A 16,514-nucleotide genomic window follows, 5' to 3' on the forward strand; every position below is an offset into this window, starting at 1 on the left:
AGGCCACTGTGGCCTCAGGGCATGCCATTTTTTTTGCCAAACTGAGGGGCAACAGCAACACCGGCCATGGCCTCATGGCCTCCCTGAAATTCCTGCCCTGGGCCCTAACAGAGCATTTCTTCATCGTGGTAATGTGGTATTGATACTTTGAGTACTTCGGTTTTCCCACTGGGAAAAGGAATACATGGCGATAACTTGTTGATGTTCACGTTGAAGGGGTGGATTTTTCACATAACATTTCCTTTCAACTTAAACGTTAAGCTCGGTTTTTAATGGAAAATACCAGAAATACCAATTAGTTAATGATTAACATCAATCACTCATCCATTTACTGCTCATCTACGCAACTATTTCTCTACGGTTTATCTTTACGTATGTAAAAGAAAATACTATTATGACTCTTAATCATATAATGATTCATCGCATTTCCAATCCTAAACAACATGTATTTTTGTGATTGGGTATTCCCGATATTTCGACAGCCAACCGCGTTTCGGTTTCGAGTGTCCGTAAGGACCATAGAACCTCTATGCATAGAACGGCATCTAGATTGGATCCCATGGCCCAAAGGGATGACCTCGCTGTAATTGGCTAGTTTGGCATCGTGAATATTAGCCATGGATACACAACGGTCGTCTGTCACAACCGTCATGGATGAACTTCAACAGGGCATTTGAATTTTCTCTATTTACAGCCCGTACATCTACATAAACGTTCAGATTTATTTAAATATAAAGTGCTTACCCCATGGCCACAGATGTTATAATTATGTACGGGTTCTTAGAAGTACCCTTATCTTCCGTATTGATCAATAAAAAGCATTTTACTCCGATCAGTGGCCATTTCTCATAGAGTTATAATGTATCAGAGTGCAATACACCTTCCAACCGATAGGGTCGGTTGAAAGCATATGGCGAAAATATGGACAAAATGGCCACAAATCAGATTAAAAGGCTTTTTATTGAACAATATGGAAGATACGGGTATTTTTGAGGGCCCGTAAAGAATTTTAACATCAGTGGCCATGGGCTAAGCACTTTATATTTGAAATTTGAACGTAAATGTAGATGTACGGACCAAGGGGCACAAGGTGCAAACACCAGGTTGAAGTTCATCCATTACTGTCATGATATGACAGTCATGTTTCAGGGCTACTTGAATATTAAACAGCCAAGCCAAGCCAAAACAGTACAATCACAATAACATACCATACCAGAGGCTATAAAACAAATGTTTGTTTGATTGATTGATTGATTGATTGATTGATTGATTGATTTTAATTATGTGATATACAACGTAAATACCAGCACCAACACACAAGTAAATTATAATAAAACTATCTCCAGTGTGTGTGGTCCTCATAGTCATATAGGCCTACTACAAAAAAAAAATCTAAGTGAAAAGGCAACAGTAAACCCAGACCAAATATTATAATGATACAGACTAATAAATAATAATAAGACAATGTTTAAAATACAAAAAAAAAACATATCTGAAACCAGCGGTTGCCCAAACAACCAACTAGCCAATAACAGCGCGCCCGGCCGTCCTTCCAGGCAATGGAATCTAAACATGGACCTTTCCCCAGCAAGCGGACCCTGTGATCGTGATGCCGTGAGGATGACGTCACGGACCACACAACAGAACAGATACGCACTGGTTCTTTTAGGAGAGACGAGGGTCCCTCAATGCGGTAAAAACACAAGAAAAGCAACAGTAAACCTTGAAGGTCCGTGTGAGAGAAGAGAAAGGACCGCAGCTGCTGACCAGGGAATCTGACCACACTGCCTTTAAAGGTAGGTTGGTGGAACTGTGTTTCATTCTATATCTGTAAGAATATATAGAACAACTTAGCAACCCGATAGCGGGCTGTGGCCTGCCTGCAGGTGCGTCTTGTATTTGCTTTATGATCACATGATTGTATTACAGTACTAACACTATTTTGCACTGCTACGTTTTAATAATTAGTACATTTTCTGGTTGAAAATGAACATTCTTCTTTATATGCTGGTGAGGAAAAACATCTGCTTAAAATGTCGTGATGATGGTACCCCACCCCCAGTGATCTTTAGTTTTTTGCCATAGTCATTCACTTGAATCTGTGTGTGTGTGTGTGTGTGTGTGTGTGTGTGTGTGTGTGTGTGTGTGTGTGTGTGTGTGTGTGTGTGTGTGTGTGTGTGTGTGTGTGTGTGTGTGTGTGTGTGTGTGTGTGTGTGTGTGTGTGTGTGTGTGTGTTGCTTTGTCATGTGAATGTGAACACACACACACACACACACACACACACACACACACACACACACACACACACACACACACACACACAAGAACAGTTTACAGTAGGCGGAACTGTCCCCTGTTTAGTTCAGGCAGAAATCAATATTAAATTATTAGGCCTACATAGCCAACAGAATTTAAGCACATTTCCATTTCAATAGCAGAAACACAATACATGTATTTGTTGGATCATGGCTGTTTGTTGGCAATGTTATTGTAAATCTGATCATTTCTACTACATAGAATGTGTTACTTCCTGTGCATTGTCTAGGTCATACACAAAGGCATCAGATATGAACATAAAAGAGATCTCATGTTACCAAGTTTGTTCCCCGGGGCTTGGGGATACCCAACTCCAACACTAAGTGCAGTTAAAAGGTCATAATATTTTACTACAAAGAAGTGAATCAAATGTAGCTTTCTCTCTGTGTAGAAGTCATAGACCGAATTGACAGCTGAAATGTACATCCCTGGATGGGTTTGTCTCAGTATTCGACTGATGTTCAATTCGGTCTCCTGTGGGGCCACTGCCAACACACACACACACACACACACACACACACACACACACACACACACACACACACACACACACACACACACACACACACACACACACACACACACACACACAGAGAGAGAGAGCCAAAGCTGCAGAATTTTAGTTATTGAAGTACAATTAGGTAATGTTAGAGTAAACGCATACGGTGTCCTTTCATAGATCATAATTCTTTTTAAACAGCGTGGTTTAAAAAGTCTTCCTCTACTGTAATTCAACCCTCTGGTTACAGCTGACCCAGATGAGCTGGTGCTAAAATCAGACAGTCAGCCTGGCTTTTTAACGGAGAAGAGTGGCTGACATTTGAGAATTTTACTGCTCTTTTCAAGTGTAAGAGTATCAGCAATGTATACTTCCTGAGTGATAGAGCCAATATGTGAGTAAGTGTGCGTGTTGGTGTGTTTGTGTGTGAAATCTTTGAATCCTTGTGTCAATACTTGTATCTAAACACCTTATTAGTGTGGTTGTTAACCCTTGCGTCCCTATTCTGGGGTGGGGGGGGACATTGGGCGAAAATAGCCAATCTACAAGCTCACAATGCGCCATGTTGTGTCACTTTCTGAGCTTCTAGATACGTAATTTTCAGCGAAGAGATTTGGTGTAGGCAAAAAAGGAGCGGATCAAGTATAGAGGCCTAGGGTTTAAGTGGTTATGTGCAAAATAACAAAACAGACACTGGGGAGCTTTCTGTTCTATAAGTTAAATGTAAGTTAAACAAGAACTGATTGTTACCTTGAAAATCAGTTCAGATCGGATCAGAAAATCAGAGTCACCATAGTGGTTGGCATAGAGAAGGTTTTAGAACATTCTTAGGAGGTAAAATGTTTGGGCTTCACTTCAGAAACAACCTTGGTACAAAAAAGATACTGTAGCTAAGCACATGGCTAAAATGACAAAGAGGAAGTCAAATCACACCATGTGTTGTGATACTCCAGAGATAATAGCTTTGCCTCATTTGGCCTATTTGACCTGCACTGCTTTTAAATTAAAAATATACATAGGACTTGATTGGCTGTGAGATAACACACAAGCTTTTCCTCATTTGGCCTATTTGACCTGCACTGCTTTTACATTAAAATATACATAGGACTTGATTGGCTGTGAGATAAGTTAACACACAAACCACCCTTATAACCAAACTAGAGCTATCAAAAATGATGTGATCAGTTGCTATTGGAGACTTGTTTCCTGCCAGTCATTGCATTTGATTGCATTGATATTCTGACCTGGATAAAGTGCAAATATTTAATGTAATGGTTAACTAGTGTCTTGTCTGCCAATAGCATTGGCACAGTATTGAGTTGAACCCACATGACCATGTAATAAGGATGTCAGCACCATATTTCCACTGATTGTGGAGGTTGGGCAGGCTTTAGGGGATCGGCATGAGGAAAGCGGTCTGCTGTTTAGATGTTTACAGTGTACATATAGATAAAGGGGCTAAATAAGGAGTCTTGAAAAGTCGTGCTGAGTTGCAACACAAAACCTTTTCATTTTCTTGTGGTATTTCCACGTGGGCATTGTGATGTGGGTTAACCACTTTCAACCTGGTGGCCATATGTCATGAGAAACTTAAAGTAAATTCAACATAAACTAGAAAATGTGCTCCTCGGAGCACAGGTCTCCGCCAGTACTGTTCCTGATTAATCCTGTCTTACCTATTTATATTACATATTGTCACGTGTCACTTGACCAATGTTAGCTTGGCTGATGGAAGCTCACTTCAAAAAATATACATGATTTTTTGAAGTGACACACCTATTTATAGGTTTCTATGTCATCATGCGTCTCGCTAGCCAATCAGAGCATTGGTGACAACAATATTGTCACGTGAAGCTTGACCAATGTTAGCTTGGCTGAGACGGGGACACACACGGAAGGACAAGAACGAAAACATACTCTCCACCTCTGGCGGAGACAATAACATTGTGAGCTTGTAGATCGGCTATCTTTGCACATTTTGAAAGTAGGCCTAATATTATAATCATATAATTATGACAAGTTTTTGAAAATATTCACTTATAATGACGTGCCCAAAATAGGGATGCCAGGTTTGAAACCGATGATAGCCCAGGGTGTCTGTGTCCTCATATGACAGTATTGCTTGTTTGGGAAATCAGGAACAATTGATAATTCTCAAGTAAATCATAATGTGCATACATGCATCATGACTTAAAATGCCTTTTTGACATCAAAATGCATTGATGTCACCCGTCTATCTACATAGTGATTATGAGCTCAGACAATACGCCACACACAAATATGAAACTGGGCCCCTGATAACGTGACACGTGTTTTGTACTCCCGTCTTTGAATAAGTAAGGAAGTACCCAGTGTACAGTTACACCTTTGGCTCAGTCTGTCTTTTCAGAGGGTTCCTTTTGTCTCAGTTCACTTGGTCAAACGATAGCACAGCCTGATGCCACCTCCTGCTAGCTTTGTAGAGCTTCTACAGCACATACTCTCATTGTGCCTTAATCAAGGCTCAATGCGATAATGATGGCAGTTGATCTGTGGTTTGGCTAGGTGTTTTAAAACATGATTGTACGGACGTACATAGGGACTAGGAGTCGTGACGATGGGCCATATGTTGGGTCGTCATAGGCAGCAGTTGCATCAATGGTGTCATGTGCCACATAAGACAAGATTGTATTAGAGATTACGAGTCGTAGCTATAGGCCATATGTTGTGTTGCCATAGGCAGATGTTGCATCACCTTGGTGCTTTTGTCCCCTCATATCAATACCCAGAGGAATGCAATGCCTAATGGGGCTCTAGGAAATTGGTATTGAGTGGAGACTGAGGTTGTGTGTTCAAGGCCCTGTTAGTCTCTTTAAAGCAAAAAAGAAAATCAATCCATAAGTTTGATTTCTCTCCTGTCAAAGCTGCCACCATTTTTATTACAGTTCAGACATTGTAGCAATTTAAGAAGGAAGAAGTTATAGGAGCACTACTGGTATCCCTCATGGAAGGGAATAATATTTAGGAGAGAGGAAATGTTATTATTTAAAAAACAAGTAAAAGGCCTTCATTACATTTAGCTAGCGTCTTCCCTGAAGAAGGAGCAAGCCAACACGCATTGGTATATTTTAATGTCCCTAGATAAATTGTAATAAAAGCCTTCACTTATCAACCCACCCTGAGGGCCTGGATCTGGATTTTTAAAAATGCCCTTTGGTCATAATTTTTCCTCTCTCCTGATTTAATTTGAACAATGTCTGAACTACAACAAAGATGGTGGCAGACCCATGGCACATCTAGCAGCCAATCCTGTGCTTCAAATATCTTTACTGGCATTGTCAACCAGTCTGTTTCCTACCCTAGGGTCAAGATTTCTTAATGGAAGAGTAGGGAGACCTCACCTCAACCACTGGAGATGTGCTATTATTGTATTAACATACTCTAACACACAGATTGCTTTTATTCATTAAAATTAGCTAATTTAGCTTTAACTTAAAAGGATGTTTTAAATATAACATGCAGAGGACTTTCAAAAGCTGTCATAGAAAAGTTCTTGAACAGCAAGACAAGATTGTCTAGGTCCCACTGTCTCATTGTGTTCAGCACTTGGCTGCTTGTGAATTCAAGCCTTGTTACTCCTTGTTAGCCACACATTTTTGTTGTTGTTTTAAAGCACATAAACTTTACTACGTTTACACCGCACTGTAGTGTCTACACTACTCTAGCATTTGGACAGATGGAAACAGAGACTTTTGAAAACATTGACACAGACACCCACTTTATGCTTCCTGATTGGGTCTTATCAGTCACAACGTGTCCTTCCTTGATTTGTCACATCCCTATCATGTGTCATTTTTCTGGAATAAAACATTTCACATCAGCCTTGACTACCAGTGCTTTAAGGTGGACCTTTCCCACAGACATTGCTATTCAATCCTCCATTGGTCAAGCCTCTCTCTACAGAGATCAAAGTTCACCATGAATCCTTTATTTTCTTAATCTCTATTCTCCACCCACACGTGCGTGTCCAATCAATGTACATGAATGGTCATGTGATATGGCGTGTTAAAGTATATTAGGCGGAGATTATTTCTGAAACACTCTTGTGTACGTGACCTTAATTTGAAAAGCATTTACATTTACACTTTGAAAAGCAATGTCCCAGAACATAGTTCAGTTAGGACGACTCTCATCAAAGTTCACATTTATTAGCAGCAGCTTAAACAATGCAATGCATTTGTGTTGCACAATGATTTATCATGCAGCATGGGGCATGCAATAAATCCCCTTAGGGATATAGACCGAACAGAGCCTGCAGCAACAATTATAATAATACAATATATATATATATATAATATATAATATAATATAATATATATAATATAAATGGTTATCACAGTGTCATCATTATGATCAACAACAGAGTACTGATTCTACTGAATCAGGTGGAGCTGGTAGCTTACTGATAACTGCAGGCATGCAGTGTCAGGATGAAGAGTGCGTAGTATGGGGGGGCTGTCATTAAAAAGACCAACCTTGTCTGTGAGAATGAATTTCATTGGTGTGTGAATCAGCTGAGCCATCAGCTGACTATCTTTTCAGAGAGCTAGGAGCTTGAATGTCTACTGTTACTGTACATGGCCTGCCTGAACTAACACAATGTACAAGTAGGCCTATAGATTTGTAGATGTCATTGTGTAGTACAGGGGTAGGCAACCTTCTTGGCCAGCTACACTGTATATATAGTACGGTATATACAGTTCTACCAAAGATCAACATCACTTAAAAGTTTAAAGTATAAACCGGCAGACGTGAGGGGAGCACTCACTTGTACACTAAAGTACACAAGCACACTCACAGTTGTGTACATGTGCACACGTGCTTGAATGTGCCCCCTCCCCCACATGCGCCACTTTCGGGCGCTTTTGAGTCCTTTGTGTCAGCCCCTGTAGTTATAGTAGTTATATATTTACTTTAATTTACATTAAAGCCAGTAAGCCACTCGGCCTGCTTGGTGAGAACATGGTGAGAACAGTCGCACCAGCGAGGCGGAACACTTGGCCCGCTTGGTGAGAACAGACTGCAGCCCCTAATATTTAGTTAGGATCTAGCAAAAGTTAAATCGACCGAGGCGCGCCGTCTGAAGCGGACATGAGCCACGAGAGGCACCGCCGAGCGAGTCGCTAGGCGAGCGGGTCGCCGTGCCTAACGTTGTGAAGTCCGCTTCAGCCGACTCAGCACCTACCTAGAGTCTCGGTACCAGAGTCTCGGTACTCTAGTCTCGGTACTCTAGTCTCGTCCCCCTAATCTCGGTACCCCCGAGACGTCAAACGTTTGCCGTCTTGGGAGTGAGAATGTGTTGTATTGTAGGTTCTGGTGCCCAGAAATACCTGGTGCAAACCGTTCCAAGGTTGCATAGTTGACTGGGGCAGAGTAGGCTTCGGTGCCGTGTGTTCCGGGGCCACTACGTGGTGCTGACCGCTCCGGATTTGACCGAGGCCGCGTAGGTTTGGGGGCCGACCATTCTTGTATTCGTTACCGTGGTTCGGCCAGTGATCTTGAAAAGTGGCAAAATGTATTACCCTTAAAGGGATATTTCACTTTCAAATAAAATAAACATTAAAGAAATATCTGACAAATAAATGTAAAAAAAAGTAGTGGAAAAATCACGGCCCCCTCACGCATTAGAATGTCCTTCTAATGCGTGTTCCTGGGTTGTCTTCACGCTGTGCTGCTCCCTGATATGACCCATTCAAACCAGCATACATGTGTGATTGGACAGCAGACAATAAGAATGGATGTTTTTGTCTGGGTTTCCAAAATGCTCTGCGACCGACAGTCGATCTTACAGTCATGGTTGCCCACCCTGGTGTAGTAGGATATGTTTTGGAAGCCATAGTAGAATCAGGGATTTTGCTGTATTGAAATGTCTTAGACAGGCAGGCTGCTTAAGTGTTTTTCCAAGACATGTGAGCTGTCTAGGGGACGTTGTGCAGGGTGCAGCTAGAGCAGGAACAATACAACACGAGTAATCCAGCACACCCCAAGAGAAGTGTTCGGATAAATATTTTTGTTTAATTCAGATAGTTGTATAATATATATTGGAATAACAACCCTTTTGTCATCATGGTTTCCGAGATGAAAGTATTCCGCGAATCTGCAATTCTTCGTGATTTCTTTTCAGAAATGGTCATTTATGAGATCTATGAACTTTTGTGTGTGGGTTTTTGTTGTTGTTAAAGTTAAAACAATAATTTTAAAGGCATTGTATGTAACTTTGCCTGTGCAACAAAACAACAAATATTGTATCCATCATTTCCCTCAGCAGTTATCAGCCACTGGAGTAGTGTGGTGGTGTTTACCTGCAGAAACACATTGCCCTCTCAGTGTTTTCACTGTTTATTTTGGTAGGCATGGACGTTTTTGGGAAACCAAAACAAACAGTGAAAACAGTAACACCCAAATACAGGGAGAGGGCAATGTGTTTCTGCAGGTAAACACCACCACACTACTCCAGTGGCTGATGACTGATGACGCTAAGTAACACACTATCTCTTCCACAGGTGGGGCCACAAATGGGCACAATACCATCACAACGAAACTCTATATAGTCATCCAACACCTTATATTGGGTAGGGGAAGGGGTCAGTGGCAGGGGAGATCACTGCATAATAAATATACCAGGCAATAGGGAAGCTTACTATGTCATGAAAAAAAAATCATACTATACTACTGTATGTCATCAAAACAATGTCATTAACGGTGCCAAGCAAAAGACATGACGTGTGTGTGTGTGTGTGTGTGTGTGTGTGTGTGTGTGTGTGTGTGTGTGTGTGTGTGTGTGTGTGTGTGTGTGTGTGTGTGTGTGTGTGTGTGTGTGTGTGTGTGTGTGTGTGTGTGTGAGACACACACGTGTGTGTGTGTGGTTTACATTCTATAAACTTGTTTGGAGCCATGCACTGTTATTTCGAGTATGTATGAGCAACTGAAAAAATATTCTATTATATACTTTTGATGTATTTTTTAAATGTGAACTCTGTGTGTGTGTGTGCACGTGTGTATCTGGAAAGCAACTTTCTTTTATTTGCTATTCACACAACATAAGACAAACTATATCTGTCCATAAACAGATGCTGCTCTGCTGCGGTCCTGCCCCCCCCATCTTTGACAAACAAACATACACCAGCTGCGCAATCATCCACTCGTCAGTCGAGATGGCAAAATCTGCGCACTATTAAATCACATCAGGTGATCATATACAGTCCATCTTTAGAGTTAAAAACAATCCTAGATTTACAATGGAAAACATCTTGAACAAAGAAGTCCAGAAAGTTAGTGAGGCATTATGGAGATGTGGAGTGTATTTAGCTACTTTTAAAGTAGATAAATGACAGATATGGACAGTGGTATAATGGAGGGTAACGGTATATATACTCATACTATGCTGTATAGCCACTTCCTTTTAGTGGCCTATAAGGTATTATGTTTTAGATTTTTAGTTTTTACTGTGTATTTAAGTGAGTTGTATTGTCAGTCTTTTCCGTGTTGTCTATTGCCTAGTAAAGCCCGCAATGGAAATAAGTCATTATTACTTTATTGTTGATGCCTAGGGGCTATTAACCATATTTATATTTTTAAAGTTGGCAAATAAAATCAACCAATCTATCATTGCGTATACTCACTTCTAGTGTGCGCAGTAATCACCTTTATTGTTGTCCCAACTAGACATTTTTCAATACATATTGATTCTGAAACTGTTTAAATCAATACTCATTTGCTGCACCATCAATACCATCCACGTGTTCTCCTATGACTCTTCTAGTCTCTTAACAACCAGCACTTTTCTAGCTCCACAGCAACACACAGGCCGCACGCACAGACGGACAGATACTGTAGACGGACACACACACACACACACACACACACACACACACACACACACACACACACACACACACACACACACACACACACACACACACACACACACACACACACACACACACACACACACACACACGGTTCTCATCACTCACACTTGGAAATAGTGGTCACATATACAGTAGTATGAGGCACTGCACTCTGGACAAAAGACTAATGATTGTTCTTCCTCTTTCCATCTCTCCCTTGGATGATTAGTCTTTAGTTCTGAACAGAAAACAGCTTGAGTGCTGTTTGGAAACGTCATATTTGAGGCTGCTATGGAAAGGCTGCTAACAGAAAAAAGAAATTGCACATTTTACATCCAAAAGTTGTGTCTCTGTTTAGTCAAACTCTCTAGGGAGGTACTATATGATATACTAGATACAGATACTATTCTGCAATCACATGCATCTGCACACACACACACACACACACACACACACACACACACACACACACACACACACACACACACACACACACACACACACACACACACACACACACACACACACACACACACACACACACACACACACACACACACACGCCTGCGCTGTCGAGGAGATTTTAAATGAGTCATGTTATCCATTTAAGAGAACTCATCATTTTAAATGACAAGCAGGATTTCTGAGCTGTGAACATTTAATATGACCTCTCTTAGCAGCTGAGGAGACGTTCTGATCTGTAACACCTGAAGTTTCCTGTTGCCATGTGTTGTTGTCAAATAACAGAAGGGTGTTAAAATGAGTTGAATTGTTGGGTTTATGACCAAGAAGCCATCTTCCCTAGCTGCTGCTGTTTGAGCCGACACCTCACCCTGAAGGCGTGTGTGGGGGTATTTAAGTTGAGTCAGCCTCTATGTCCCATTGAGATGTGTACGTTGGCTCCACTGTATTCGAATACTTTAAAATCTCTCATACTTTGAAATCTGAGTTCTTGTCTGTCTCATTATTGTGTTCTGAGTGCCCCATCCAGATTTCCAGCGCACACGCAGGCACACGAGGGATGCATTAATACCACTTCCTTTTCGCATACTGTACAGTGGCGTTTGGTGGATTCTAACGTTGACCGGGCCAGAACCGGTTTGACGGCTAAACTGGTTTTTAATGGCCACTCATTAACAATTCGGCCGAATGCAAATGAGCCCCATTTGAAAACAAAGGTGACTTTCTGTGGTCGGCTACAACAGAATAGGGTGAGGGGCTGCTAAGGTTGATTTTTAGTTTTTTCCACCTGGCGGATCTTGCCCCTACACAGGGACAAGCTGGGTTTACAGACCGGGCCATGGCCTCGTTGGCCCCAATGACGATACGCGCCTGATACTGTATATGCCATAATCTATGTTTCTGATTTAGATCCATCTTTTATAAATTGTTGACTGACGTTCTTCTCTGTATAAAAAAGTAGACAAAAGAAGTTGTATTGCTTTGATTTCGAACATGATTTTTCTTACATTGATTTATAACATATTGAGTTAAGTTTTAGAACATTGTCTGATGTGGATGACATTTTAACATTTTCCTCTCCACTATCTTCTAGTCTACCGATGAATTTTGAGCAGCCCCCTCCGTATCCGGGCCCAGGGCCCACTGCCCCAGGTTACCCACCGCAGGGGTACCCTGCACAGGGACCTCCGCCTCAAGGCTACCCTGTGAACATGGAACAGCCAAACCCAGCCTACCCCAACTACCAGGCTGGTCCTATGGGCCCTGGAGGACCCTATCCTGGCCCCGGAGGCCCCTATGGCCCTGGCGGTCCTTACCAGGGACAGGGATATCCTGATCAGGGACAGGGATATCCTGGACAACCACAGTTTGGCTGGCAGGGAGGCCCACCCCCTGGCCCTATGTATGGAGAGGCTCCCAAAAACACAGGTGGGTACTGCTATAAGATTCAACTTGAACTTCATGTAGTAAATACAAACGGATATGGATGAATAATGTAATGTCTGTAGATGTACAGAATAGACTTTTATGCAGCACCAGGAAGAATAGTTTGGCAACCAAGAATATACTGCTTGCTCTACAGTCAACTTGTTGGAGGTTAAGGGTTAGCTGTAGCTCGTTGGGAAGTAAACTTGCTGTATTTTACTGTACAGAACTATTCCCTTCAGGTTGATCACTAACAATGTCACTTTTGAACAAAATACCATTCAAAACATCTGCTGTGATTGTTGGTCTAGGACAGTGGTTCTCAAATGTTTTTTTTATGTGAAGGACCCCCAAAATGATACATATTTGGCTGCGGATCCCCATCTCATGTTTTGTGACAGTGACCTCCAGAAGCGAAGATTTGTTTGCTTTAAGTAAATATATATATTCAAAGATTGATGATTTTTCAAAAATTGCAAATCTACAAGCTCATAGCGCGGCACACGGTGCTGCGCTATGAGCTTGTATATCTGCTATTTTTTAATAGCCAAAGTATAACATTTGTGGTTAAAGTGGTTAAAATGATTGTGACGCTAATTTAGTAACTAATTGTAACTAATTTAGCTGGGTACCCCCTTGTACCCCTCCAAGGACCCCTGGGGGTCCCCAGACCCCACTTTGAGAAACAATGGTCTATCTACAGTAGGACACTACGAAAATGGGATCAGCGTCGGACCCTAAAATCTGGCATCGTTTAGGCTCTAGTCAAAAAATGTGGGGTTAACATCCTGCAGAGTGAGCCAAGCTTTGTAGTCAAACTGTAGACCGTAGCAAAACGACAAGCAAATATCAAGTTGGAAAATATTCAAACTAAATATGCAAAAGCAGCAGGCCTGCCTCTGGGGAGTACAGCACACTTCTTTAGGCACACAATTCAGCGGCTGGCGACAGATAAGCCTGTACACAGGCTACTATTGAGGATTTTGCCGGCGGGTAATTTTAATAGAATACACCATTATTTCAGGTTGGCTTATGATTAACCAGTTCAAATCATTGTCATGTCGTTATCCGAGACCAGCTCTGATAAGTGGCTTGCTCCTGTCAGGCATGAGCTGGTCACCTAGGTAACACATTTACCTATGACCTGTTGTTAGAAGCTGCATGGAGGTTTGATCCTGCATGAATGATCCATCACCATCATAAGAGTGAGAGAGGTGTTTTTGTTCAGCGAAACGGCTATCATTTGGTCTGTTGGTTAGTCCGATGCAGATGGGTTAAAGGCCTGACACATTAGGTAACATAGTCCTTTGACATAGTAATTAAAGTAATATATCGTCACTGTTGGGTGGAAACCTTGTATGTTCCTTTTCATTATTGTTAAATAGTGAAAATAGCAGATCTACAAGCTCAACGCCTCGATGCGAGGCATTGTGAGCTTGTAGATCTGCTATTTTCACTATTAGTGCGACACTCTTGTATGATGAAGTAGGGCAAAACGGAAAAAAAAACTACGTGACAAAATATGAACTAAATTGACGGTCATACACATTACATTAATAGTCACTGTCTTTTTAAGTCTTGTCATTGTAAGTAATTTCCTCGCTGAAGTCTTAAACAATAATAATGTTACTAAACTGTAACTTGGGGCCCGAACAATTTGGGATTCCCCCGAACCCCACCAATTCTGATACAGGAAATGCCAGCTATTATTATAATCCTTCACTGAGTGGATTGCGTAAATACATATATATGCGTTTTATTTATTTGTTTCTCAAACCAACATGAATCACTGATCTTTCCTTTACGGATTGTACCAAGGATAATGACAAAAATGCTCAGTTTTTTCAAAGAGTTGCATCACAGCTCGCATTCTGCCATCCATTCTAATTTGGTACGGACTAAAATGGATTGCATGGATCATACAAACAGTATAAGAGTTTGTCCGTCTTATATTGGCTCCTTATTTAACTGATTAATCGTTAGGGCTCAAACTGTAACCCTGTCTTAACAAGGCTTTGGCTTTCTCTAAAGCATCTCCATGGCAACGAGCATCCCCCCATTATGGGTATAATGAGAGCAAAACTAAAGGAGCCATGGCGACCATTGACCTCTCTGCTGAAGACAATAATGATGATGAGTATATAATCTCTGGACTGATGTAATGTGAAAGAAAGGACTCACTAATTTTGTTCTTCCCTATTCTGTCTCTCTCCTCTGCTCCCCCGCCCCCTCTTTTCTCAATCTCTGCACTCTCTGTCTGTCTAGTGTATGTGGTAGAGGACAGAAGGAGAGATGATACAGGAGACACCTGCCTCACAGCGTGTTGGACGGCCCTGTGTTGTTGCTGCCTGTGGGACATGTTGACATAATGTCTCCCCCTCCCTGCACCAACTGTTCACCCCGTTACCTCCTGCCCCCTTCTCTGTGCCTGGACCCCTGGCCCCGAGCCCCCTGGCCCCTCTGTCCCCGTCCCCCCTCTCTCTCTCTCTGCCTTAAACCTTGCACTCTCAACCCGCCCTTCATTTCCTCCGTGAGTCGTTTGCTTGTTCATAAATAAAACCCCTTTCCTTGATTTCCCCTTTCCAAAGTGTATGAGTTAAATAAATAGATAATGATAATGATAAATAGAGCCCTAATTCTACCGGGTTCAGCTGAGGTGTCAGAACTGAACCTGTCCAGGTGGTTCTGCTCTGTAGCCGCTTGTATTGAGCTTCTGAGCTTAACCTGAAGCTCAGGTTCATGTACTGTAAATGCATACACACACGGCGCAGACAATATATGCTAACACAGGTGTCAGTACATTCAGCAAATGCACGTTCATGCTCAATCAATTCTACACACACGCACGCACATGCACACACACACACACACACACACACACACACACACACACACACACACACACACACACACACACACACACACACACACACACACACACACACACACACACACACACACACACACACACACACACACACACACACACACACACACACACACACACACACACACACACACACAGATCTCAGGCTCACCTACTGTGGAGCTCTCCTTGGCACTTTATTATCTTATTACCTCTACATGACATGACTCCTGCCTTCCCCTCCTACAAACTACCACATAGCCCCCTCCCCCGACCTACTCATGAATACCCCCCCTCCCACACACTCAAAACACACACACACACACACACACACACACACACACACGGCCACCAAGACCACTGGATGCCAGTAAGCTTCCTTTGTTCTTAGGAAGCCGATGCTTGAAATGTATCCCTTTTATTTGCACAAGTAGCTGTGGTTGTGATCAATGTGTGATCAATCAATAAATGGAATGCATTTTTAAAAGATGACAATGATTTATGTTTGATTACCGTTCAAAACATTCAATGCCTGCACATGTTTTTTCATGCTGCCTCCTTATATAAAATGATTTTAAAATATTATTTTTTAATACACACATTCCTTGAAAGTGAAACAGAAAATATAAATATCGTGATGACATTTATAGAACGGATGAAGACTTGTTAGATACCTTTGCTTGACATGAGAATCTTGCATTAAAAATAATGTACCCCCGAACGTGTCAGCATTGTTATTGTGTGTGAGTGAGAGAGGATATAGATCAGTATTCCATAATGGTGCCTGCCTGGCCAGTTTGCTTGTTTATTTATAACTCAGTGAGAGATGACCCTGTTTGTACAGATGACTGTTTACAGCATAGCAGCCTGCCTGATCCATACAGATTATTGACAACTCCCAGCTAAACTGCGGCAGCAATTATTCAAAGAAACATGCTTTCAGGTCAATAAAACAACATTGAAAGGCTGTGATGTGCTGCACATGACTTTCCTGATGCAACTAGAGAAGATTGAGTTGCATATGTCTGTAAAACTGCCACCGTGACTAAAATTAGAT

The 16,514-nt window shown here is 41.8% G+C and overlaps 1 protein-coding gene across 1 annotated transcript; it reads left to right on the forward strand.

The window, feature by feature from the left end:
• The first annotated feature begins 1,635 nt into the window (after positions 1–1,635).
• On the forward strand, positions 1,636–16,178 carry LOC308076055 (cysteine-rich and transmembrane domain-containing protein 1). The gene is made up of 3 exons (XM_080416159.1): positions 1,636–1,796; positions 12,260–12,594; positions 14,857–16,178. Exons 2-3 carry the CDS (start codon positions 12,267–12,269, stop codon positions 14,958–14,960), a joined length of 432 nt encoding a protein of 143 aa, XP_080272285.1. The 5' UTR covers positions 1,636–1,796; positions 12,260–12,266; the 3' UTR covers positions 14,961–16,178.
• Positions 16,179–16,514: the final 336 nt, after the last annotated feature.

This window comes from Gymnoscopelus braueri, assembly GCF_963280865.1.
Source record: "Gymnoscopelus braueri genome assembly, chromosome: 20".
NCBI classification, from domain to species: Eukaryota; Metazoa; Chordata; class Actinopteri; order Myctophiformes; family Myctophidae; genus Gymnoscopelus; species Gymnoscopelus braueri.